Here is a 24,052-nt window from a genome sequence, read left to right on the forward strand (position 1 = left end):
TGCAGGAGGGCAAGAGCAATGTCATGATTCCCGTGTTATTGGGGGAAGAACAGGAGCATGCACAGGGAAAAAGAGAGAGAGAAGTGAATTTAGGGGAGAAGGGTTGTCTTAAGACAAACTTGCCAGTGGATCCTGTGGATCCAATGGATCCTGCAGGCACTCACCCAGACCTCAGCGTGTAGGCAGGTGGAGGTTGATAGTTCACTGAGACAATCTGGAAGCCAAGAAGACATATTGCATGCTCAGAAACTAATTTTTACCTAATACACAAGATAAAATGGTACAAGGCCTCTTACTGAGGTGAAACATGAACAGACGAGAGTTCATTTAAACACATATTCTCCTAATTTTACAGATTTCTCATGACTCTATGGATTACCTCGGAACTTCAGCATCGCAATTTGTGTTTCTGGCATTGCTAATTGTAAGAAGACATTTCCTTCTCAGTGTTGCTGCATGAAGAGATAAAAATTTATGTAGCTTGAGTTTCTTTGAACTGAATCAAATTCGAAGGGTTTGGAAATCTTGGCCATCTGAAGCAACACAAACGCATATACACACTGAGTTTCAATTTGAATGCTATCTTTACAATGATCATCTGATTCCAGTGTGAAACCTAAACTCTAAGTTGTATGAGTAGGACCAGTATCAACTTAACTACCACTGTTTTCATGCTATCCATTCTCTGAATACCAATGAAACTAATTTTGAGAGTTTCATTTAATACTAGATTGTCTTTCAATCTTTGAAAATTTTGTCAAATATTATTTTGTAGATGATCAAATGTTTGGCTAATTCCAACACTGCAAAAGTTTCTATGATGATGCTAATTTTTATTGTTTCTTTTCCCCTAGCCTTACTTTCATTTTTTCATCTTCCTTTTTGCTCTGCGATGTCTGGAAAGGAACTTTAGGAAGAAATCAATGAGAAGGGATCCTGTGTTCAGGTTGAGAAGTTTCAAATGGGATTTCATGTTTTATTTTTAATATTCATTGTTAAAAGAAATTTAAATGTTCTTAAATTAATGGGTAAAAAGAATTGCACAGGTTTATTTTTAAGAGGCTGTGTTTTGTACAAAACTATTATATTTTGTAGTGCTTTTCTGAGGTTACAGTATAGTGCAAGAAACCACATTAGTATACATGACACTGGAAAATTAAGGCAGAATGAAAATGCACTGACATACTTAAAGAATGTCACATGTAAGAGGTAGACTTTTTAAATAATAGCTAAGTATTGATAAGCAATTGGGTAAGTGTTGCCAAACCTGGAAAGACATAGTCTGAACAATTTGACAAATGTTGAGCTAAATACCCTATTTCTGTAGATATAAGAAGGCAACCGGAAAAATTTGAAATCTTACGTTGCATGATATCAGGAAATGAAGTTGAAGGTAGATGTTGGAAAATCTTGAACTAGGGAAACTTAGGGAAGATTTCTCAAATTAAATAATGGGAAATTAAGACAAAGGTGTATCTTGAACACCTGGCCTACTGCACAAAATATGAATCAAGCTCAAGTCTAGTGTTGATGGTATCATATGAGAATGACAAGATGACAACCATGTTTTATGAAACTAACTTTAAAGTACTAATTAGTTGTGGCACGTGTGAGAGAGAGATAGAGGAATTAGCAATAATCAATGGTGAAAGAATGAAGGCAAGAAATAGATGGGTAGCAACGAGGAAAGAGTGATAGTGACACATATTACCAAGAAATGACACTACTCAGTAACTGATTACGCATTGGGATGGTGATTAGATGGCTCAGGTTTTCTGGGACCCATCTCTAACTCAAAATTTTCTAACATTTTATTCTCACAAAACTTTCAGAATTCTAAAATGTCTAGGTCAACATTATAGTTTCTATTTTAGAATTTAATCCACTTATATTCAATGTTATTATTAGTAGGTAAGAATGAAATGATATCCCTACCTCACACCATATACAAAATCAACACAAGATGTGTCAAAGACCTAAATGTAATATCTAAAACTATGAAACTGCTAGAAAAAATGCATGGAAAACATTCAAGCTATGAATAGGCAAAGATTTTTTTGGAAAAGATTCCAAAAGCATAGGCAACAAAAACAAAATGAAACAAATGGGATTATATCAAACTCAGAAGGTTGTACACAGCAAAGGAAGTAATTAATAATATGAAGAGATATCTGACAGAACAGGAAAAATATTTGTAAGCTGCTTATCTAGCAAGAGAATAATATCCAAAATTATGAAGAATTAAAGAAAAACCTCAGCAACACAAAAACAATCAATCTAGTTAGGAAATGGACAAAGAGCATGAACAGACAGTTCTCAGAAGAAGAATTAAAAATGGCCAACAATTATATGGAAAAAATATTGAGCATTACTAATCATCAGAGAAATGCAAATCAAAATCACAATGAGATATCAGCTCACCCTTGATAGGATGGCCATTGTCAAAAAGACAAAAAAAAAATAACAGATGCTGACAAGGATGCAGAGAAAGAGCGGATAGGAGTGTAGATTAGTGCATACCCTCTGGAACACAGTGTGGAGTTTCCTTAACAAATGAAATTGTCATATGATACAGCAATCCTACTACTGGGTATGTATCCAAAATAAATTATATCAAAGATATACATACTTTCATCACCATGTTCATTTTAGTACTTTTCAAAACAGCCAAGTGTCCATCAACAAATGAATGTATGAAGAAAATATGGTACATGTACACAATGAAATATTATTCAGCTGCAAAAAAAAATGCATTCTGTCATTTACAGCAAAATGGTTGGAACTGGAGAACATTATGTCAAGTAAATCAGCCAGACACAGAAAGTCAAATATTGCATGTTCTCCCTCATATGTGGAAGGTGGTGCAATAGATAGTAAATTACAGTTATACAGAAGGAATAAGTTTCTAATGTTACACAGCATAGAGGTATTAACGATATAGCTCAGTATATATTTTTGGAGCAAGTAGAAGAGAGAAGCTCCAATAATCCAATAATAAAGCAGTAGTGAAGAGAAGGAAATGGTGGGGCAGGTGCTGTGACATAGCTTGTGGGGCTGCTGCCTGCAGTGCCAGCAGCCCTTATGGGCGCCAGTTTGAGTCTCAGCTGCTCCACTTCTGATCCAGTTCTGCTATGGCCTGAGAAAGCAGCCAAAGATGGCCCAAGTCTGTGGGCCTGTGCACCCACGTGGGAGACTGGGAGGAAGCTCAGATTGGCCCAGCTCCGGCCTTTGCAGCCATCTGGTGAATGAACCAGCCAGATGGAAGACCCCCCCGCCCCACCTCTCTCTCTCTGCTTCTGCCTCTCTGTAACTGTGTCTTTCAAATAAATAAATAAATAATCTTTTAAAAAAAAGAGAGAGAGAAGGAAATAGTAATTATCCTGATTGTTCACATGCACTGAAATATCACACTGTACCCCATAAATATGTACTATTATTGTTAATCAAAATTTTTTTAAAAAACGTGGTACAGGCCGGTGCCCCAGCTCAATAGGCTAATCCTCTGCCTGCGGCGCCGGCACACCAGGTTCTAGTCCTGGTCGGGGCGCCGGATTCTGTCCTGGTTGCCCCTCTTCCAGGCCAGCTCTCTGCTGTGGCCCGGGGGTACAGTGGAGGATGGCCCAAGTGCTTGGGCCCTGCACCCGCGTGGGAGACCAGGAGAAGTACCTGGCCCCCTGCCATCGGATCAGCGTAGTGCGTCGGCCGCAGCGCCAGCCGTGGCGGCCATTGGAGGGTGAACCAACAGCAAAAGGAAGACCTATCTCTCCGTCTCTCTCTCACTGTCCACTCTGCCTGTCAAAAAAGAAAAAAAGAAAAAAAAAGTGGTACAATATTTTTTTTCATTTAAAATTTAGAAAAAGGGTTGGCGCCGCGGCTCACTAGGCTAATCCTCCACCTGTGGCGCCAGCACCCCGGGTTCTAGTCCCGGTTGGGGTGCCGGATTCTGTCCCGGTTGCCCCTCTTCCAGGCCAGCTCTCTGCTGTGGCCCAGGAGTGCAGAGGAGGATGGCCCAAGTGCTTGGGCCCTGCACCCGCATGGGAGACCAGGAGGAAGCACCTGGCTTCCGGCTTTGGATCGGCGCAACGCAGCCGTAGTGACCACTTGGGGGGTGAACCAACGGAAAAAGGAAGACCTTTCTCTCTGTCTTTCTCTCACTGTCTAACTCTGCTTGTCAAAAAATTAAAAAAAAAATTAGAAAAAAAATAATTTCTAGATACCTTTCACATGCAATCCTGCCTCAAGATCCTTTGCCAGCGAGTGTGTACTGATTTATTATTTGGAAAAAAAAAGTCACTACTGACAAGTAAAATTAAGCTCAGATAAAGAGCAAAGATGACATTAATAGGGCTCATCACTTGTCTCAGTGATGGAAACTAGGCTGTTTGAAAGGCAGGTGATGTAAAAGAATGGAGAGTATTTTGTGCTCTTAATCTATCCATATAATTGATAGTCTATAAAGAACTCATTATTTTTACTACAAGTGTTACAACAAAAACCTGTCCTTATTACACTGCTTTGATCTTAGAATTTCTCCAAGAAGCAGCAATGTTTTCCAAACCCAGAAGAGCCTGAAGGAGAGGATGAAGCTGTTCAGATGGAAAGAATGAGAACAGCGAATGTTGTGACTCTCCCAGATGCTGATGAGGTAGGACTTAAAAAAACTCCATTATCAAATAAATTTGACTGTTAGATAAAATGAACAGCTATCTAATCTTAATTTAGAAAAATGTTTTAGAGTCTTTCATCCTTACAAATATGGTTCATTACTTGACTTTGGTGAGTATACGAAGGCCATGGAGCAAAGGAAACACACATGCATACAAACTAACTAGTTAACTTATTTTTCAGAATCACATTGTAAAAATGTTATTTATTTGAGAGAGAGAGAGAGAGAGAGAGAGAGAGAGCAGGCTCCCCTCCACTGGTTCGCTCCCCAAATGCCTGTAACAGTTATGGCTGGGCTGCGGCTGAACCTGAGAGCTGGGAACTCAATCAGGGTCTCCCACGTCGGTGGCAGGAAGCCAGTCATCTGTGCTGTCAGTGCTGCATGAGCAGGAAGCTGCAGTCAAGAGCCTGAGCCAGATGTCAAGCCCAGGTATCCCCACTGGGAGACAGGAATCCCTACCTTTCTCTAGTAAATGCCCGCCTCCAACTCCTCAGGGTCATAGTTCTGATACATGCAGCAAAGCGTTGCAAAGCCCAAGTAATATTGTATGCTCACTTCGTGCACTTCAGAGGGGGACAGCTTCTCTAAGCTGTATGTGTGTTTTCATGTGTGTATATGTATATGAATGCACATGTCTGTCTCAGCAAATCTTTGGTTCAGTGAATATTCTAGGTGTGTTCCTGAGAAGGGATAAGTGCACAAGTCACAGCGTATGCTGCTCACTCTCTCTGCAGGAATATAGACTGGGAGAGCTCACTTGAAAATGGCAGTTCCTAGGGGAAGGGTTGGTTCAAGTCATGCTTTTGTGTAGGAAAAAATTTGGTGAGAAGTATGGAGCACTGTCTCAATTCAGAGCAAGAATAATGCCTGTTGCTATTCACTTGTCTTTACAGAAACCAGTCATCATTGCCAGCTGTCTACGGAAAGAATATGAAGGCAAAAGGAAAAATTGCTTTTCCAAAAGGAAGGAAAAACTGCCACAAGAAATGTCTCTTTCTGTGTTAAAAGAGGTTGGAAACCACTGTTCTTTAGCAGAGTGATAGTGACCTCAGAACATTGTCTTTCAAAGAGAATAGGGAAAAAGAAAAATGAAGAGAATAGGAGTATCTGAATCTGAGACTCCTGCTGATAAATATGAAATGCAGCCAGATCACCTGCAGGAAAAGTCTGCTCCTTCCTAGAGAGGAATCGCTTACAGTTATAACAAAGCCTTTCTTCACACAGGAGGAGAGTCCTGTTCTGTTAAAACCACCAAAGGAACACAACAACAAAAGGGACCATCTTTCTTCAGAAGGATGGTATGGTTTAGGTAACAATTTCACAACAAGATGACTACACTGAGGGAAACTGACTGAGGCATGGTAGTCCCTTCTTCATTCCTAACAACTAGCACATTTTGTGGAAGTGTTGATTTAAGGCTCTGAAACCAAAATTTGTTTCAGATTCCATCTAAGCCTCTTATTGGCTGCATGACTTTGGCAAATAATTTGTCCTCTTGAAGTCAGCTTCCTCACCTGTAAACTGAAGGTGGTAGTAACATTCAGTTTTGTGTGAGAAGCACAAATTAAATTATGTGCGTAACACATTTCACGTGGTGTTTTACACAGAGACTATTTGAATGGCATTTGCTTTTATTTTTGTGTTAATTATTTGTGTCTTTCTGAGCAGACCTGTTTCTTTCAGGTGAAGTTATAGGGCTGTTAGGACACAACGGCGCGGGTAGAAGCACAACTATTAAGATGATAGCTGGAGACACAAAACCAACTGCAGGGCAGGTCAGTACAACACAGAAATATGATCCTAAATGCTGCTTAGAACAAAACCTTACAACGAATATGGATGGCAACTTTAAAAATATATCAATGACCTTTAACCAGTTATGTTATGTATTCAATGAAGAGGATTAACTGAAAGTTGAATTTCTCAACCTTAATTCCATATTATCTATACATATTGTCTATATGATGCTCTTTACCGAGTGAAAATAAAGACATTAAAAGGAAACATATTCCTTGAATCCAGAGATCTTTTCTTTGTTGATATATATTCCAAGAGCTCATTAGACTCATCCGCCATCATACCAGAAACCACTGCATATGATGGCAGAGCCGCGAACCTCCATATTTAACAGCTGCTCTCTGCTTATGCATGGTAATTCCATCCAACACCTGAAAAGCAAATTTGGCAAAGATTATCTGCTAGAGATGAAAGTGAAAACCCCCCACCAAGTGGAGCCCCTGCATGGAGAAATTTTGAGGATTTTCCCCCAGGCTGCTCGGCAGGAAAGATAAATTCAGGAGCTGTTTAGTGTTGTCATGATCTTTGGTTTGCTTCTCTGTTATAAGGGAAAAATAACCTCATGTTCCCATTCTTTTAGTTTTCTTTTTTTTTTAACTCGTTGATAATTGTGAGTACTTTAATTACTAGAGAAAGGCTCAACTCCAAAGGTTGTCACTGGAAGAAAATGAGAGAACAAAGTGCTGATTTGGGAGCTGCCTCTTGTAAGGGAATTAGCATCCATAAGTGATCTACAATGGGTCAGGTAAGGTACAAATGTAGGCATGTTCTGGGGTCATCTCAGTGATCCTGTCCAGAGAGTAAAACCAGCCCTCATTAAAGAGCTCTCCTGCACAAAGTCCAGGCTGCGTTACCAGTACCAGCCATCACTCAAAGTACAGTGAATGAATGGTGCCTTGCCGTTTTTATCATTATCAGTACCAGCGCCTGAGGTTCCCATAGATTAGGTAAGACCAAATAACTGGTAATGGAGACGGGAGCTGAACCAGGTTCTCCTTACTCAAAATAGGTTTATTTCTCTTTTCACTAAGAAGAATAAATAGTTAGGCTTCTTTCCTTTGTGAGGTATAGGTGTTTTGATTTCTGCCCCTTTGCCTCCAATCCTCTTCTTGGTAAATTGACTTCTTATGAACTAAGGAACACTGACACTATGGTTGACTCCAGCACTATACAGACATGTGTATTTAAACCATTGATGAGACTGGTGCTCCTTTTTAGACATGCACCTATCAAGGGTTGTGACCTTGAAACTTGGCATTCAGCATTACTCTCCTCTTTGCAGGTATTCCTCCTTGTTGGTCTACAAGTTGCCTGTTGAAGATGTGCAACCTTTATCTCAGGCTTTCGTCAAGTTAGAGAGAGGTAAGAGTGACCATTTAGAGACAAGACTCTGAGACACAAAAAAAAATTCAAATTTTAAGTAAAATCAACATTAAAATACAAAAACGTAGAATTGTATTACATCATAAAAAAATTACTAAGACTTCTAACCCAGTGGTTCTCAACCAAGGGTGGTTTGGCAATATCTGAGGATGTCTATGGTTCTTATAACTGGGTATGAGGTGGTGGGATACATTTACCATCTAGAAGATTAATGGGCAGTTATGATGCTGTCACATCCTATAATGCACAAATCTGCCTCCACAAAAAAGAATAGTCTGACCAAACTGTTGTTATTGCCAAGGTTGATAAACCTCACCCTAATTGAATGAGGCCATGGAGGGAAGAGATCATTAACATTTAGTGCTAAGGTTTCCACAAATTCATATAAATAGGAAAAAAAATGTAAATTTGTTTTCATGTATTTTTTTAAAAAAAGATTTATTTATTTGAAAGGCAGAATTTGAGAGAGAGAGAGAGATGGAGAGAGAGAGAGAACTTCCATCTACTGTTTCATTACCCAAATGGACGCAAATGCCAGGGCTGAGCCAGGACAAAGCCAGGAGCCTCTTCTGGGTCTCCCATGTGATTGCAGGGGCCCAAGCCCTTGGGCCATCATCTGCTGCTTTCCTAGGTGCATAAGCAGGGAGCTGGATTGAAAGTGGAACAGCCAAGATTGAACTGGTACCCATGGGATGCTGGCACCATGGGTACCAGCAGATGAGGCTGCCACCGCAGGACGCCGGCCCCTAAGTATTCTTTGATAGAAACAGATGCTAACAAGGAGGTTGCTTTCTTTCCTCAGGTGGGTTAATCCAGGACTACTTTTTAGCTCCTTGGATTTGAGCCTATGCATGCTGCATTGGTCCAAGATAGGCTTGGTTTTTGCTCAGGATGTGTAAAAATCTTAGTGGTCCCACAGTACAAGGTGGCCTCCCTGTTTTTCATTGGAACAGATTCAACAAAACCCTCCATCAAGGCATGCCAGAGGTCTACAACTTTGATTTTATTACAACAAAACCAATTTTGAAACTTGCCAAAAGATGAGGGAGGATGAAGATGAGGGAACATAAGAAAATAGAAGGCTACAAGTAAGATACCAAAGGCACTATTTTACTATGTTTTTCCTGTTAGAATCACTCTTAATAAAATACATTCAATTAAAAAAAAAAAAAAGATGATGAGCTGAACACTCTCCCCATGCCTCTTCCTGAGCAGTACTTTCTGACTTGTCACCTGCTTTCACTCGAGGCTGTAAGCACACTAGCTCCCAGAGAGATTCTTCCCCGAGAGACAGGGTTCGGTTCATCTGTATAGATTCTCTTTCACTTTCTTATCCTGCTGGCCAGTTTTATTCTGAGATCCTTATAGCCATTTCCACACAGACCATTTTGCCCCAATACCAGTTTTATATCATTTCAGTGGGAACGATTCTCATTGTGGGCTCTGACCAACAGGAACCATTTATAGTGGAGTACTAACAGAAAGGCAGATGTCTCCCTGGAGTACAATGGAGGCTTTTCTTAAAAGCTGATATTTCTGGGCGCCGCAGCTCACTAGGCTAATCCTCCACCTGCGGCGCCGGCATCCCGGGTTCTAGTCCCAGTTGGGGCACCAGATTCTGTCCCGGTTGCCCCTTTTCCAGTCCAAGCTCTCTGCTGTGGCCGGGAAGGTGGTGGAGGATGGCCCAAGTGCTTGGGCCCTGCACCCACATGGGAGACCAGGAGGAAGCGCCTGGCTCCTGGCTTCGGATCAGCACTGTGCACTGGCCGTGGCAGCCATTTGGGGGGGTGAACCAACTGAAGGAAGACCTTTCTCTCTCTCTCTCTCTCTCTCTCTCTCTCTCTCTCTCTCACTGTCTAACTCTGCCTGTCAAAAAAAAAAAAAAAAAAAGCTAATATCTCTGAGGTCTGCATTGTGTTGTAGCATGTAAAGCAGCTGCCTATGGTGGCCAGCATCCCATATGGGTTCCAGTTCAAGTCCCAGCTGCCCCACTTCCAACCTGGCTCATCTTCTAATGGCCTGAGAAAAGCAGCAGTACAGAGCCTAAGTGCTTCTGCATCTGTACCCATGTGGGAGACCCAGATGGATGAAGCTCCTGGCTCCTGGCTTCAGCTGGTCCAGCCCCTGCCAATGCAGCCATTTGGGGCATGGACCATTGGATGGAAGATTCTCTTTCTCTCTCTCTCTCTCTCTCTCTCTCTCTCTCCCTCCCTCCCTCCCTTTCTAATTCTGCCTTTCAAATAAATAAATCTTTTAAAAGAAAATTAATATTTCTGCCTTCGAAAATATTCCCTTCCATCTCAAATTTTTTTTCTGTTATGCTTGATTTGGTTAAACTGAGGCTCTCATTTAGAGGGAAAACCAAAATTCTTTATCATAGTTCCTTGTGTTAATATGTAAAAAATTGCAAAGTACAAAATGTGGAAACATATGCTAATTTTTTTCTCCAAATGTCATTAAATACCATTATATTCCAGGCTGCAGTACTTTTATTGAATGTACTGGTTGCAGTATTGTATAAGCAAAATGCATGCTCCATGGTAATCTTGTTTTCCGGCTACACAGATTCATTCTCCCATACCATTAGAACACTTCTGTATATTGCAAACTTCTTCAAAATGCTAGCCTCATATGCCCCTCCCAGGTCAAACTTGCCTTGAATTTGAAGACCAGTGGCTAAGGATATAAGGTGGTCAATTTTACCTGTTTTCTTGTTTGTTTGTTTGTTTTTTCTCCATGACTTATAAGCTGATGTTTTGGGCCTCTCTAGTGTAAATGTAAAGAGAATGGAGAAGACATAATATGACAGCAAAGATTGATTTGATCATTGGACTTGGAATATGTATTGGGCCTCCAGTATAGACATGAACAATTTCTTGTCTGTTCTTTCATGGGGTGATTTTATGGGTTCCTAGAATATTCCCTTTTCCATCTATAAGCTCTGACAAGAGCTCTGTAGGGTGGGTGATGCCTTTATCTTTTGGAGTCCTGTGACTACCTGGAAGATCCTGCACTCTTTCCTTGAAATCTTTGTACACTTCCAGTGATTCCCCTCAAGGTACCTCCCTTCAAAGTCCATGAGAAAGTTATAAAATGTCCTCACTTCTGCAAATTTAGGAGTCCATAATCCATAGCATTTCTTTTCTTCATGGCTAGAGACCAAGTTCTATGTCCAAAATATGTGGGCCTAACCATAACATCCCTGTCAGTGGAGAGAAGAAAGGGAATGCCTCAGAAGTCTGATAACTGTCAAAGCAAATCTTTGCTTTCCATTCATTATTTTCCTCTTCATGTATCTACATGTTTAGAGTCTCAGTCATATCCAAACTCATTGCACATGGTACTCAAAATTGAATACTTCAAGAAAATTTTGCATATCAAGAGATTTGCAAAGGTACAAGGAACAGTGCAGTAACCTAAGTCTAGGATTGCAGAATTCTTATCATTCTTTGATCCAAAAACACAAAGAGAATAAGCAGTGACTATCTCCTGTGATTAGGATGCAGCCCTTGCTCTGTCCCTATTGCTAGGGCTGCCACTGGTGGAACTCACAAGGTGACATCTCTTAAGTCAGCCTCTCATGTAGAGAGCAAGGTGGACAAGAACGCAGTCATATGGACAGGAGCACTTGGCAGTATTTAGCAGACAATTCCATCTCAGCCTATCCTGAATGGGTATTCCAGAATCCCTTAGCTGTTTTTCCAGTCTTCTGGCACCTCTGCCAACACTCTAAAAAATCAGGATAGTGCTTTTATTTTGTGATTTGACTATGGTACCTTTGCTTTCACATACTTAGTTCAAGAATGTTTGTTACCATATCTTATATTTCATATCTACTTGCATGTACTTTTTGAGCATCAGCTGGTAAAACTCCAAGAATATAAAATATCTGAACTCATAACATATGTTCTCCCTTCTGCAGCTAAACAGAGCTTCGACCTGGAGGAGTACAGCCTCTCCCAGTCCACCCTGGAGCAGGTGCGTCATGTGTCAGTGATGCTCTATCATCCGGGGACTGTGTGTGCCCATCACATGCATGCTCACTGCACTAGTTTGGAGCTACAGGAGGCGGAGTGACTTCCCTGTGCTCCTTCCTTGCAGGTTTTCCTGGAGCTCTCCAAGGAGCAGGAGCTGGATGACTTGGATGGGGAGCTTGATCCCTCAGTGAAGCGGAAGCTCCTCCCACAGGAAGAGCCTTAAAGCTACAGATACCCTGTGTTTTGTTTAAAGTTTGTGACTCTTTTAAAGCATTATTTTATAGCATTAATATACTTTTTCTCAGATATGACAAAAATACCTTTGAAAGTCATGTCCATATTTTCTTTATTAAGATTTCTTAAGTGGGACCATGGAGTAAAGGCCAGAAGAGCAATGATATGGGGCATGACACTAAGTCAGACCATGGAGCTATGGTACTAGCAACCAAATCTCACGTTTTATATAGTATTTGCTTTAAAAATGTTTTTATTATAGAATTACTTGCATTCCTTTGGATGATACCAGGATTGCTTAATTTTCTTTTTCTGAACTTCAAAGTATTGAATTTCTCATCTTTTCAAATAGGTAAAGTCTAAATTAAGATATACTGTTGGTTTTTAGAGAAATGGTGATGAATTGAATAAACAACCAAAAATTATATGTTTTTTGTAATTCATTTTTTAAAAATACAATCCTAATTCACTGACTTTCCTTTCTTATCATACTGCAGACTACAATATAGAGTCCACGTTTTACCTGTTGTGATGATAAAGGAAATTTGCAACCTGTTTAAAAAATGTTTCAGTTTCAGTGAGGATTTGAATTATCAAGTTGGTGAACATTTGAAAGTATGTATCTTACATAGAAGTTGGAAACATATTTCTGATTTATACATTATCTTATGATACAAGATCCTAGTTTTACATAAAGCACTAAAACTGCATACGTCTTAGTTTCCCTTATCTACAAGTAGTATGAGCCGTCCAACTGGTGACCCTTTAAACACCCTAAAACTAACACAATATACTTGTACAGTGTTACTAAGGTGAGTTTCCTTGTTATTACTACTATTGTTTTTAAAGATTATTTATTTACTTATTTGAGAGGTAGAGTTACAGACAGTGAGAGGGAGAGACAGAGAAAGGTCTTCCATCTGTTGGCTCACTCCCCAAATGGCTGCAACAGCCAGAGCTGCGCTGATGCAAAGCCAGGAGCCAGGAGCTTCTTCCAGGTCTCTTATATGGATACAGGGGCCCATGGACTTGGGCCATCTTCTACTGCTTTCCTAGACCATAGCAGAGAGCTGGATTGGAAGAGGAATAGCCAGGTCTTGAACCAGTGCCCATGTGGGATGCCAGAGCCGCAGGCGGAGGATTAACCTAGTGTGCCACAGTGCTGGCCCCTGTTATTACTACTATTATTATGACAAATCTATTGAGCATTCAAAGGCAGTTATTTGAAGATGTTTACTTTGATTCTGGTTGTTCTTATATACTCTTGGTTTATGAAAGCAAAACATTGCCCTCAAGCTATGAGAATACTAATATGAGACCTTAGGCAACAGCCCTCAGATTTCTTATTTTAAAAAGGAGGCATTATTACTGGCCCTACTGACTCAAAGTTCTAGACAAGCAATAGTAACCTGCTTATTATTGATGCTAATATAAATGTTTTCCTCATTTCGATTTATTGAGTTATATCCATGGCAATTTCAAAGCAAAATAGTTGAAAAAAAAAGTGGTATACATTTTTAAGTATCTCCTTAAACCTCTCTTTGGGCACAATCCAAGCCAGGATACTATTAGGTCTTAGAATGAGTCTACTCTTTATAATATTATAAAAATCTAGGAGGGAATAGCCTAACTTAAATAAACAAAGTTAAACTGAGTGAATTTTTGGAGTATTCTTTAGACCAAACTGCTTGACAATAGTTATTGAGGTCACATTAAAAAAAATAGAAATTCATGACAGTGGATCACTTAATTTATGTTTCTTTTGGTCAGAACACTGAGCCAACCTATAAAAAACTTACTCGTAGAAACTAAATTTAGTAAATGAGCAAAAGAAAGTGGTTTGTAATTAATAAAAATATCACAGACATATGGAATAATCTGTTTGAATTCCATGTCTCTCTGAATATCTTTGAGAGAACACCAGCCTCAGTAATCTATTGCCCAATATTCTGTAAATCATTTATATATGGGAAAATAAAGACCTCAACAAACTGTGTCCTACTTCAGCAAAACCTCTGACAAAGCAAGTGTGACAAAGACTAATGAAACGACGTGAAGTTTCTTTTCAGGGGGAGCACTCCACTAATTTTGGGAGAAAAAAGATATTTTTGAGTGTTTTGATGGGAAAGGTTAATGTTGAGGAAGGCTTATCAGCTTACCTGGAAAAAAGAGTCTTAGCTCTGACTTACCATCTGGGAGTACATTTTAACTAATAATGCTAAATTACCCTGAATTCTGAACCGAAAAGGACCTCAGTTTCCATTAATTGTTCATGGAAGATAGAGAGAACTTTATCTCAGTTATGATTAATTTTTGTGTGCTTATCTTTTGAAAATGTATCAAAGGATGAAACTTATCACTGAGGATTTATCTAAAGTATCTGCAAGTAGGTGTTGTGCCTTGAAGTAGTCCATGGAAAAAAGAAAAAAAGTAAATTCATCTTCCAATCAATATTTTATTTCTGTTTCCTCACTGTATAAGGCTTCCCAAGCAGGGACTTCATTTGCATGCTGTTTTAAGATTTTATGCCTCTGTAAACACTCAGGAAGACATATTGCATGCCTGATGGTTTGTTGTGTAGCAAGTCAGAACTGAATGTCAGCCCTGTATAAGTAAGCCTTTGCATGTAGAACACGAAAGCCAATGGACTGGGATATTGAGAGTACAGCCACGTTGGGGAGCTCTGTGGGAGCGCTAGCAAAAGGAGGAATGGCAGCACAGTCTGGGAGATAGGCAGTGGCTTTCTGAAGGAGGAGTGAGAGGACGTTGCTACTGCAATACAAAAACGGGAGTTATTATGGGGGAGTATTCTTACTAACCGTATACAAAGAGATCAGATAACTTATATGAAGTGGATCAGTACATATAAAATCACAAACTGGAAAAACTAACTCAAGTAGAAATAGAAAACTTATATAGGCATTTAACAAGTAAATATACTAAATTTGTACTCTTAAAACATCCTAAAAATAACCCCATGCCCAATTTACTTCACTGGTAAATAAAAGTTTGTATTTAATGAAGAATTAATATTGGTTCTTCTCAAATGCTTCCAAAAAATACAATGAAGCAGAGCCCTTTTCAACTTCCCTACTCACTCTCTAAGGCAAGTATTACTATAATACTAAAACAATGCAAAGCCACCACAAAAAAAAATAGATTAATATCTTGTAGCATAGAGATGAAAAATCCTCAACAAAATACTAATAAACACAATGTGTAGCAACATACAAAAAAGATTATACATCATAGCCAAGTGGGGTCTATCTCAGAAATACAAGGTTGGTGGGGCTGGTGCTGTAGCACAGAGTTAACACCCTGGCCTGCAGTGCTGGCATCCCATACGGGTGCCAGTTCAAGATCCAGCTGCTCCACTTCCGATCCAGCTCTCTGCTATGGCCTAGGAAAGCAGTGGAAGATGGCCCAAGTCCTTAGGCCCCTGCACCCGAATGGGAGACCCAAAAGAGGCTCCTGGCTCCTGGTTTCAGATCAGTGCAGCTCTGGCTGTTGCCGCCAATTGGGGAGTGAACCATTGGATGGAAGACCATTCTCTCTCTCTGCCTCTCCTCTCTCTATGTAACTTTGACTTTCAAATAAATAAATAAATATTAAAAAAAAAAAAAGAAATACAGGTTGGTTTAACATTCAAAAATCAATCAATATATTCTATCATATTTTTAAAAACATAAAAAGCACATGACTGGCCGGCACCGTGGCTCACTAGGTTAATCCTCCACCTGCAGCACCGGCACCCCGGGTTCTAGTCCCGGTTGGGGTGCTGGATTCTGACCTGGTTGCTCCTCTTCCAGTCCAGCTCTCTGCTGTGGCCCGGGAAGGCAGTGGAGGATGGCCCAGGTGTTTGGGCCCTTCACCCGCGTGGGAGACCAGGAGGAAACACCTGGCTCCTGGCATTGGATCGGCACAGCACCAGCCGTAGTGGCCATTTGGGGGGTGAACCAATGGAAGGAAGACCTTTCTCTCTGTCTCTCTCCCTCTCACTAACTCTGCCTGTCAAAAAAAAAAACAAAAAAAAAACAACACATGATCACCTCAATTGAAAAATGACATTTGACAATATCCAATATCCATTCATGATAAACATCAAAGGAAAAAAAAAAAAAACTAAAAGTAACAGGGGAGTTCCCCAACCAAATAAAGGGTATCCACAGAAAACCTGCAGTAGCAATACAGGTGTAGTAGCAGACTAGGAACAAGTCAAGCTGGTCTGTTCTCAACACTTCTGTTCAACATTGTGCTTGAGGCTATAGCCAGGCAAAGGAAGGGGAAATTCATCCAGATTAGAAATAATCAAAATGAACATTTCCTCCAAAGAACCTGTAAAGATGGCCAGTGATCAAACTCAAATATGTCCGATATCACTGGTCATATAATGAAAGGAAAATCCAACCCACAATGTGGTTCCGTTTCACACCTACTAGGATATTTCCAGTGAAAAAGACAGATAAGACCAAATGTTGGTAAGACTGTAGCAGAATGGAAAGTCATTGTCTTAGTCCATTTTCTGCTGCCACAACAAAATATCACAAAGTGGTTAACTCGCAAAGAGAATAAATTTATTTCTCACAGTTCTGGAGGCTAGGAATTACCTGTGTCAACACGCTGGCATCTGGTAAGGGTCCTCTTGCTGTGTCCTAACACACTGGAGGGCATTGCATGGCAAGATGGCATGCATGAGACTGAGAGTGAGCTTGAGAAAGCAAAGTCACAGGAAGCTGCACTCATTTTGTGACAGCTCATTCTTTCCGTGACTAATCCACTCCCTACAGGCCTTGCAGAGCCCTTGTAACTGAAACACCTCTTAAGTCCCCAAAGGGCCCACCTTCCAGTGCTGTTACATTGGCAATTAAATTTCAACACGACGTTTGGAGATGTTCGAACAATGGCAGTGGTAGACTAATGGCAGGAATGTAAACTGGTACAGCCACTTTGGAAGTCTGGCAGCTTTTTAGAATGTTAAATAGAGAGTTACCAATTTCACACAATCCTACTCCCAGGAAAATGAGCAAGAAAAATTAAAACATCTGTTCACACAAACTTTCACATGAATATTCCAAGTAGCATTATATGACATAGCAAAGTGTAAAACACCCAAATGTCCATAAAGTAATGATTGATTACGGAAGATGTGCCACACCTATAAAATGGAACATCATCCAGTAGTGTTAAAGAATGAAGACACATGCTATAGCAAAAATGAACCTCGAGAGCATTTCACTAAAATGAAAAAAGTCGTAACAAGAAGCCATATATTGTGTAGTTCGATTCATGTGAAGTATCTGAATGAGAAAATCAATAGAAACAGAAAGCAAATTGGTGTTTGTCTGGATTGAGGACAGGGTGGAGGGTAACTGTGTATGGATTCACAGTTTCTATCTGGAGTGATTAATATGTTCTTTTAAAAGATTTATTGATTTATATGAAAGTCAGAGTTACACAGAGACAGAAGGAGAGGCAGAGAGAGAGAGAGAGAGAAAGGTCTTCCACTGCTGGTTCACTCCCCAGCTGGCTGCAATGGTCAGAGCTGGGCCGATCTGAAGCCAGGACCCAGGAGCCTCCTCCAGGTCTCTCACATGGTGCAGGAGCCTAAGGACTTGGGCCATCTTCTGTTGCTTTCCCAGGCCACAGCAGAGAGATGGATTGGAGATGGAGCAGCTGGGACTCGAACTGGCGCCCACATGGGATGCCGGCACTGGAGGCAGCGGCTTCACCTGGTACTCCTCGGCGCTGGCCCCAAAATATTCCTAAATTACATTGTGGTGAATGCTGTACAACTCTGGATATAAAACAACTTTTAACTGCACACATTAAGTGAATGAAGTGTAAGGAAGCAGTTGAGGAAATTTTAGAAGCTGCCTAAGATTCACATCCAATATATGGGTCTGTCCTCAGCAAAATCCCTTATCTCCTTAATCTGTTCTTGTTCCCATTGAAACCTGGCACTTCACTCAGGACACACTCCTCCAGTCCTCTTCAATAGTAACATTATTATTTCTTTTGCGCATTCCACTGGTATGCAGGGATGAGGCAAGCACTTTCTTTTCTTCATTGCATTACTTTTAGGCCAATTTTTCTCTATCATTTTGCAAAATCACAAATTCCTTTAAACTTTGTCATTGTCAGACCCTTGATTCTTTTTTTTTTAAGATTTATTTATTTATTTATTTGAAAGTCAGAGTTACAGGGAGAAGGAAAGGCAGAGAGAGAGAGAGGTTTTCCATCCAATGGTTCACTCCCCAATTGGCCGCAACGGCTACAGCTGTGCCGATCCAAAGCCAGGATCCTCTTCCAAGTCTCCCTCACGGGTGCAGGGGCCCAAGGACTTGGGCCATCTTCCACTGCTTTCCCAGACCATAGCAGAGAGCTGGATTGGAAGTGGAAAAGCGGAGTCTTGAACCGGCGCCCATATGGAATGCCAGCATTGCAGGCGGTTGCTTTAGCCACTATGCCACAGCGCTGGCCCCAGACCCTTGATTCTTAAGTCATCTACCAAATTCCCAACTGCTCTTCCTGTCCTTTGAACACTTGAGTCACATTATTTCTCTTCACTACTACCTCTGATACCATTTTTATATGCTTCAATATCTACACTGATGATCCATCCAACACTCGAATGTCTCCTTCCCTTGGCCTTCCCATTTCCAGTGACCTCTCCCTTTCTTCATCTGTCACTCTCTTCCCACCTCTACTACCTTCCCCCAAATATCAATATTGTAGATGTTGAGTAACTCTGAGATGGAGGTAAGTAAAAAATAAGCAATGGTTGATCAAATGACAGACTAGGCTTTGAGGTTAATCGGGAAAGACCTTGTAGGGGGATAGCATTTATACTGAGGATACAATGATCAGAAAGTAGTGATGCTGAAATGAAAGAGTGGTGGACGGGTCAATAGCACATATAGTGGTCCAAGTCAGAAACAAGTTGGAATGTTTAGAGATGATGTTCAAGCAATTTGGAAGAGCCTAGTAAAACGGAGCAGTAGGTATCATGGATTTAAAAAAATAAATAAATAAAACAAACAAACAAACAAGACTGATTTATTTGAAAGGCAAAGCATCAGAAAGAAAGAGATCTTTCATCTGCTGGTGTACTGCCCAAATTTCCATAACGGCCAAATGGCCAGGCCTAAACCAGGAGCCAAGAACTTCACGTGGGTCCCCTTACATGGGTAGTAGGGGCCCAAGTAGTTGGACCATCATCTGCTGTCTTCCAAGGCACTTTATCAAGGTACTTTATCAAGTTGGGTTAGAAGTGAGCAGCTAGGATGTGAACCAGTACTCCAATATGGAATGCTGGTGTCACACATAATGGCTTAGCCCACTGCACTACACACTGGCCACCACTACGGATTTTTAAAATTTTCATTGATTTGGGAGAGAGAGAGAGAGAGATTAAAAGGGTGCTCCCAACTATTAATTCACTCCTTAAATACCTGCAATGGTGGGGGCTGAGCCAGGACCAGAGCTGGGAGCCTGGAATATAGTACAGGTCTCCCACATGGGTGGCAGGGATACAGCTACCTGAGCCAAACCATCATCTATTGCCATCAGTCTGAATTTCCAAGAACCTGGCATCAGGAGCCAAAGTTAGGAATTGAACCCAAGCACTCTGATGTGGCACATGGACTTCTTAATCACAAAGGTAAAGGCCTGCTCTCATCTTGGGTTCTAAGTGCAACTAGAAGCTGTTGGATGCTAATGGGAGAGTTAAATTTTCAGATACACAGTTGAAATAAGATAACACTTGCCTCCAAGGGGAGGTATCACAACTGTTATGGTGTCAACAGTGGGTGTGGGATGTGGGATTCATTAGAAGGCTTTCACAAAATGCTAATTGAGAGTTGACAGAGGCTTGAAGCAGAGTGGAGACAGTGGATTTGGATATACTTTGGTGGATGGATTAGGATATACTTTGGGACTAAAGTTGGTAAGACTCACTAATGGGTGGGGGTGGGGTACAGGAATCAGGGTGAAAGCTATTCAAGATTTCCAATATGTTAGCTTGAGCAACTGAAATAAAGAAAATGGTGAAGGAAGATATAATGGGAAGTGGGGAAAAAATCAAGAGTTTCCTTTAAAATTTTTCAAAACCAGATTAAATTATCTGAGTCAATATGTTAATCAGAAAATCTAGAATTCCAGAATAGAGATGAAAAGTTTATCTCTAAGCCTTTTGCTCTCTTAGTGTTTAATGATGGTGTTTTATATGTTGAAACCTACTGCTTTCGTCTGGGGCATAGAAAAGAGAAGTTACAACTACTGAATCCTCTTTGTAAGACAGCAGCCAACCAGGGAAGGACAGCTGGCACTGTCGGCTGTGGAAACTGGCTGGATGCCGATAAAACAGGGAATTTGTTCAAGAATGATCGCGTGAATTCAGTGTTCAGCTGGGCAAGAGAATTGCGATCACCACTGCCCTCCAGAGAGCAGTCTTACTGGGAACTTTTAAAGCAGGCAAACAGATCAAGCCTAACATAAACAAGTTGTAGAGAACAGAAGAAATGTGAGCCACTTTTCTGGAAATAATGAGAGCAGGACCAAAAGGAGTTTCTAGGTCATTTTCTTCAGACATCATAAAAGTAAGTTCATCTTTTTTATTTTATTTTCTGTTTTGTTGCATTATAGTGTTATAAATAAAACCCCCTAGACTAAAGACCAAACATCTGTGGGTGAATTCTTTTTAAAGTAATGAATTTAACGTTTTTGAATATCTGATGATGTATTTTGCAGTAAAATGGGGATTTGGTTAATAACTGATTTTTTAAAATTTTGTGACTGTGCTGTCGTGTTAAGTTAAAATATGAATGTGTCAATAAACTGGAAGTTTGCTAATGGATTGATCATGAGGAACTTAAGTAAATATTTTGAATGCATTTTGTGTGGGAATGGGAGTATGAATGCCTTTGCCAGTCTGAATTGCAAATTAATAAACAATAAAAAATGAGATTTTACTACAAAGCAATTTGAGGGTTTTTTTTTGCACTTTAGGAATTTTCCTACTAACATTACAGAAATTTTTATTGTATCTGCCTCTAGTTCTCAGATTTATATTTTTTAAATATGAGAGACTTTCCTGTATCTTTTATACTTTGTGTATACACTGTACACACTTTGTTATGTCAGATAGAGAAATGTTTATTTTTCATTTCATTATAACAGTGTTATTTCAAATCTGCAACCTCTACTGTTCAGTTTATAGCAAACAGTTTTCTACACTCATGGTGACTAGAAAAAGATTTTTTATTGGCATTAGCAGCATGATGGCATGAGAAAATCAGAATCCATATAGCCAGAAGTAAACTAAGAAGTTCATAATAATAATTCCGTGTGCCATTACTTTTTATTCAAACATAAATTAAGGTGCTACATGAATCAAGGAAGAAAACAAGTGAGCAAAGGAGTAGTTTTATGGACTTGTTCCTACTGCAAAGCTGCTTGACAATGGAAAACCTGAAGGATTTGTAGTCAGATGCAGTTCTCCCTGATAGACGCATTGAGCTGTGGCTGATTCCATAGTCATGAGGTCACTTTCTTGGCCGGATCAACCTGCTAGATAGCCTGCACTGCCAGCAGCCATCTGTAGGGATCCTGGATACTCTGACCGAATGCTATTTTACTCACGGAACTTTCTCTCCTCTCTTTCTATGGGCTTCTTGACCTCTTTACTCCATTTGCTTCTACCTTGATTTGACTCTGAGCCTCATTAAAGCGCCATGTTTAGGTTCTTTCTCTGGCAATGCTCTCTGTGATTGCTTTCACCAAAGTGTCTCCCATTGCACTGGTCCCAGGATGCCTTCCCTGAGATTTTGGCTCTAGGAAATTGAACCTCCCTCTGTGTGTGTGTGTGTGTGTATGTGACCTTGTCCCTTGAACAGGATGACAGATTATGGTTTCAGGCAGGGGCACACCCACTCTTCATCTTCTGGGCAATATTCCACAACAATTCTGTGGACCATTCTTGGCCAAAGTGAAATAAAAAAGGAAGGCACTTCTGGCAAATGTTGAGAATTAAGAGCCAAATGACATAGGCCAGTATGGAGTTTGTAATTTTCTGCCTAAAATTCGAAATTCCTGGTCCATTTATGCCAACCATGCCCCTGACATGCTTCCCAGAAGACTAATGTTCCTTCTAAAACAACAACTTTTAGCCGGCGCCGTGGCTCAATAGGCTAATCCTCCACCTTGCGGCGCCGGCACACCGGGTTCTAGTCCCGGTTGGGGCGCCGGATTCTGTCCCGGTTGCCCCTCTTCCAGGCCAGCTCTCTGCTGTGGCCAGGGAGTGCAGTGGAGGATGGCCCAGGTGCTTGGGTCCTGCACCCCATGGGAGACCAGGAAAAGCACCTGGCTCCTGGCTCCTGCCAGGATCAGCGCGGTGCGCCGGCTGCAGCGGCGGCCATTGCAGGGTGAACCAACGGCAAAGGAAGACCTTTCTCTCTCTGTCTCTCTCTCTCACTGTCCACTCTGCCTGTCAAAAAAAAAAAAAAAAAAAAAAAAAAAAAAAAACAACAACTTTTTTTGTCAGACCAAGAAATCTATGTTTTGTTCAGTTAAGACCAAGTATGGTTTTTTCTTTACGAACATAGTTTTCAGGAAAGGCCCAGCAAATATTTGTATGAAATTTATTGGCTGGGGTTGCAGAAAGATGTATTATCTAACTATGCACTAAATCTTTTCCTTATGGGAGATATTTCTTCTACAATGAAATATATGTATAAATTCTCCCATTGTGGTGGTTAGTTTTATGTGCCAACTTGGCCCAGCTATGGTACCCATTTGTTTGGTCAAACACCAGTGTATATGTTTCTGTGAAGATATTTTTTAGATATGATTAATGTCTAACTCAGTAGACTTTGAGTAAAGCACACAACCCTCCATAATGTAGGGACTTAATTCAGTCTATTGAAGGCCTTGATAATACAGCCTGAGGTTTCCCTAAGAAAAAGGAATTTTCCTCAAAACACCTACCTAGAAACCAGCTTGCTACCCTGCATAATATGGCGACAACATCAACTCTTACTGACATTTCCAGCCTGCTATCTGGCCCTACAGATTTCAAAATTGCCACCCTCACAATTATGTGAACAAATTACTTACAGAAAATCAGCCTCTCCCTATCTCTATCTATCTATCTATCTAATCTGTCTATACCTAGCTATCATCTTTCTAGCTATCATCTGTGTAATCTCTATTTCTATCTTCCTATATCTCCATATGTAATCTAACAATCTATTGATTAAGTGATATGAATATAGTTATATCTTATAGGTTCTCTTTCTCTGCAAACCCTAGTACATGCACCAAATTCTACAAAGCCCCTTCTCCCTCCAGGTGCAGCAAAACTCCCTTTGCTTAGAGTGAGAAGTGCTAAGCTGTGTTTCACTGTTGCTACCAGAGGAGGAGACTGTTCTATTGTACTTCTACTCACAATCACTCATGCACAGGGCTTCTTTCAAAAGCCTCCAGATGTAACTTTACTCAATTTATTTCTGTATCTCTGCACTGCTGCCTTCACTAATATCTTCCACACAGAAACCTTGCATGCACACAGACACAGACACAAGACACATACAGACACATGCATACACAGTTAAAAGCAGAAGTAGCATTTGCATCACATTTTTAGAAAGCTTAGCTTTTGCTTTGTCTCTCAGGGGCAAAATCCTGGACCTGCCAAGTGCCAAGTGGATCTGCAACCACATATTATCTCTACTCACAGCCATGTCTTCCTACAATAATCCCTGCGTTCCTACTCCAACAAGCTCCAGCATAACTCTAGCAGACTGCAATATTTGGAAAGCCCTATACTCCTAGTACATTTGCAGTAGAATCTCCGGACTATTTGTGCTGAATGAACATGTATTTATAATCTGAATACCAATGCTTTTAAAAAATGTGAATCATGTTCTGTGATATTGCAGAAATTTTAAATTGCTATTTTAGAAGCTCTTACTTTCTTTGCTATTTGTTAACTGACCAG

The 24,052-nt window shown here is 40.5% G+C and overlaps 2 protein-coding genes across 7 annotated transcripts in view; both read left to right on the forward strand.

The window, feature by feature from the left end:
* The window catches only part of ABCA9 (ATP binding cassette subfamily A member 9), a 77,843-nt gene extending 65,361 nt beyond the window's left edge, over window positions 1–12,482 (forward strand). The window contains 11 exon segments of the mRNA XM_051825137.2: window positions 356–424; window positions 855–946; window positions 4,526–4,542; window positions 4,545–4,645; window positions 5,560–5,638; window positions 5,641–5,676; window positions 6,350–6,441; window positions 6,730–6,968; window positions 7,746–7,825; window positions 11,769–11,824; window positions 11,948–12,482. Of these exon segments, the coding sequence (XP_051681097.2) occupies window positions 356–424; window positions 855–946; window positions 4,526–4,542; window positions 4,545–4,645; window positions 5,560–5,638; window positions 5,641–5,676; window positions 6,350–6,441; window positions 6,730–6,968; window positions 7,746–7,825; window positions 11,769–11,824; window positions 11,948–12,046 (960 nt within the window). The 3' untranslated portion in view covers window positions 12,047–12,482.
* A 7,357-nt stretch (window positions 12,483–19,839) lies between these two features.
* ABCA8 (ATP binding cassette subfamily A member 8) overlaps window positions 19,840–24,052 on the forward strand; it is a 79,667-nt gene continuing 75,454 nt past the window's right edge. The window contains exons 1-2 of one of the 6 annotated variants that reach the window (XM_051825894.2): window positions 19,840–20,002; window positions 20,316–20,654. The gene's annotated coding sequence lies outside the window, so the exon portion shown is untranslated. Of the gene's footprint in view, window positions 20,003–20,079; window positions 20,655–24,052 lie in introns of those variants that run through there. The other 5 variants (XM_070060397.1, XM_070060398.1, XM_070060399.1 and 2 more) reach the window with 5 other exon arrangements.

The sequence above is a fragment of the Oryctolagus cuniculus genome, chromosome 17, assembly GCF_964237555.1.
Source record: "Oryctolagus cuniculus chromosome 17, mOryCun1.1, whole genome shotgun sequence".
Classification (NCBI taxonomy): Eukaryota; Metazoa; Chordata; class Mammalia; order Lagomorpha; family Leporidae; genus Oryctolagus; species Oryctolagus cuniculus.